Genomic DNA, 3,170 nt, shown 5'->3' with positions numbered 1-3,170 from the left:
TGGGGGGCCCGCAGGAAGCCACGGCCATCATCCTGGCTCCCCGGGCCCACTGGAGACGCCGATGCCTGAAAGACATTTCTCTGTTTCTTCTGCTCTGCAACATCATCGTGAGTACCTGGGGGTGAGGGGGTAAGGAAGGAGGTTCTTTCAGGGTTAGTCTCTTGGCCCCTCTGTCTTGGCCCCAGCCTACTCGAGAATCTATGTCTGTCTAGGGAAGGAGTAGGTTCCGAGAGGGTCAGGTGCAGCCGGGCAAACAGCATCTCAGCACCCAGAGGACCGAGTCCTGGCATTCCGGCAGCTAGGCAGCCACCACAGGAGCCGGAAGGGTCCCAGGGAATGCTGGGGAGGGAGGGGAGAGGGAGCAGGGCCGAGGGGAGAGGGAGCTGTGAGAACTGATGTGGGTAGCCTCACCCTCAGGTGGGAGGTGTGACTGCTCCTGGGAGCTCATGACCAGCCTGCTGCTTAGAATAACTGGGGCAGCGGCAGGAAGCAGCGGAGGGCAGTGTAAGTGTGAGCAGTCGATTAGCAGCAGCGGGCTGGCCCGGAAGGGGGGCACCCACAACAGCACCCCTTCCCCAGTGATTCAGCAAAGCCCCGGACTAAGAGAGACTCCTCTGGACCCCAACACAAATATGCGCCATGCATGGAAACCCTCCTCACAAGGCTGCACCCCACTAGAGGGGCCCCCCTAATGTAGCTACCACCCCACCGCACAGACCTAATCCCAGGGGAAACCTCTGACACAGAAACACGCGCCCATGTGAGTACTTCCCAGAGACACACCTAGAGAAATTTCACTCGCTATGAATATAGTCCTTCCAGCTCTATCACCTTCCATAGAAAACAATGCTCGTAATATAGAAATAGCCTTGATGTGGGTTTATCAACGTAAAACATCTCCAGAGAGATTCCACCCCATGAAAAACACCAACCATCCATCCTAACTGGGGTGTGTTCTTAGTGAAGTCCCCACTGTACATATTGCCCTCCTACAGGTAGTCTATAGAAAAAGAGGGCAGGCATTCTCTCACCTACCAGTGGAATCTATCCTGAGCCGGCCCCAGCCCTGGCCCCGCCCCCACCTTCTGCTGGCCCCGCCCCCTGGCTGGGCGTCACCTTGGGAAAGGCTGTTTCCTCCAGGTACCTGAGCCTGGATCAACTCTGAGAGCAGCATTTTATAGGACAGAAGCAGGTTGAGAAAAGGGCTGCGATGTGCCCAATGGCACAGCTAATTGGGAATGGGGGTGGGGAGGGTGGGGTGAGCCCAGAAGCCCTTGTTGTTTGCCTCAGAGCCCACACCAGAACCTTCTGGCTGGATCCCGCCCCTCCTGCCTTGGCCCTGGCTGATTGGCCACACATCTCTTCAGCTCCTGATTTAGCCATTTCTAAATGTGTATCAAATTCTCACATCATCTAATGAAACTTCTTCTCCTCTCTCCATCCCACAAGTGGGGCCTCCTATGGGGGAGCTGTGATCACAGGGCGAGTCCTATGGGGTGGGCAAGCTAAGTCCGGCACGTTTCCTGAACTCCTTAGAGAGCACCAGTCCCTTCCGAGATGCGGGAGGTCCCCACTCAGCAACACCGAGCCCTTGCTGTCCACCCAACTGCAGGGCTGGGGCCCCCAGCGAAGCCCACGGACGTGGCCAGTCGGGCGGGGTCCTGACACACCGTCTCCCCCACAGCTGTGGATCATGCCCGCCTTCGGGGCCCGCCCTCACTTCAGCAACAAGGTGGAGGTGGACTTCTACGGCTACTCCCTCTGGGCCGCCATCGTCAACATCTGCCTGCCTTTCGGCATCTTCTACCGCATGCACGCCGTCTCCAGCCTGCTGGAGGTCTACGTGCTGGCCTGAGGCCCCCCGCAGACACGCCCACCCAGAGGCCCCCGGGAGTGAGCCCCAGGCTGGCACATGACCCCTCGTCCCCCCGCTGGCTCCAGAGTGGAATTTTCACAAAAGCTATTTTTTCAGGATGTTTTTAAATTGCAATCGGGACATGCCCAGCCACCTGGCATGACCCTGGTGCATGGGGCTACGGGGCGGGGACCCCTCTCCCTAAAGCGTTTCGAGGACCAGGTAAGATCCGGAAGTGTCCGTGGCTCCGGCTCCGCCTCTAATCCCAGCCCTGTGACCTGGCCAGTGCTGCTGCCCCCCCACCCCTCCGGAGCTGGGAACCAATAAACCTGCAGTCCGCGCCCTGTCCCCCACTTCTTGTGTCAGCCACCCCATAGGACATGATCACAGGAGAGGATCTTGGGGGTCTGAGCTGGAGATTTTCAGGTCTTCAGCTTTTCAGTGGTTGAACCACGTCTGAGTCACAAACCAGGCACAGACCATGAGCTGGTGGCGGGACAGAGTCCTCAAGCTGCCCCTTCTTCCCTGTGTCCTCAAGGGAACACATTTAGCACGTGCCCCGAAACACAGGAAAGGTGAGGAAGCACGGACCTCGTCCACCACCATTTTCCAAAGAACGAATCTAAGGCCCAGAGAGGTCAGGGGACTTGCCCAAGTCGCACAGCCAAAGGGGGCCAGAGCCTGTGTACTAAGAGTAATAATTTTCAAACAGCAGAGCATTCCCCCACAAGTAAACTATTTCAGGAACCCAAACCTCTAACATAGGCATGGATAGGGCTGTTCTGGTTTAACAGAAGTTGGGGATATAGACCTTCACCCCCTGGGCCTCCTCTCCCTCAGCACCCCACTCCCTGGGGGTCCCGGGGACTCCTCTACAAAAGGTAGAGAGATGGGCTCAGCAGGGAGAGGGACTGAGACCCAGGAGCTGGAAGAAGGGGAAGGATTGGTGGCCAACTGAGTCCGGCAGGGGCCACAGGCTAGGGTGGGTCTGGACACGGGGGACCCAGAGGAAAACGCCTGGCAGCAGAAGGAGGTGGGCGAGTCTCAGGAGCCACCGGAGACGTGAAGAGGCCTGGAGGGGCAACTTCTCACCTTACCGCCTCCTGCCCAGTCCGAATGGGGGCTCTTCGCCCCACCTTCCCCGCTGACTTGGGAGAGAGGGCTCAGAGGCAGGGGCGTGACAAGGTTGCTGCGAGGCTGCAGCCGCCTGGGGCTGACCGGAAAAGGCGACCCCAGACCCAGGGGTTCCACCCCCTGCTTGGAAGCCAGAGGACAGTGTGACCTGAACCCCCGCAAGACCAATCCTGCGACCAAA

The 3,170-nt window shown here is 58.7% G+C and overlaps 1 protein-coding gene across 1 annotated transcript in view; it reads left to right on the top strand.

The window, feature by feature from the left end:
- The window catches only part of OTOP2 (otopetrin 2), a 12,485-nt gene extending 10,303 nt beyond the window's left edge, over positions 1-2,182 (top strand). Inside the window, exon 5 of the mRNA XM_006757991.2 lies at positions 1,685-2,182. Within this exon, the coding sequence (XP_006758054.1) occupies positions 1,685-1,855 (171 nt within the window). The 3' untranslated portion in view covers positions 1,856-2,182. The remainder of the gene's footprint in view (positions 1-1,684) is intronic.
- Positions 2,183-3,170: the final 988 nt, after the last annotated feature.

Source organism: Myotis davidii, unplaced genomic scaffold (assembly GCF_000327345.1).
Source record: "Myotis davidii unplaced genomic scaffold, ASM32734v1 scaffold1655, whole genome shotgun sequence".
Lineage (NCBI taxonomy): Eukaryota > Metazoa > Chordata > Mammalia > Chiroptera > Vespertilionidae > Myotis > Myotis davidii.
The sequence above is the reverse complement of the archived record's forward strand: the minus strand, read 5'-3'. Positions and strand labels throughout refer to the sequence as shown.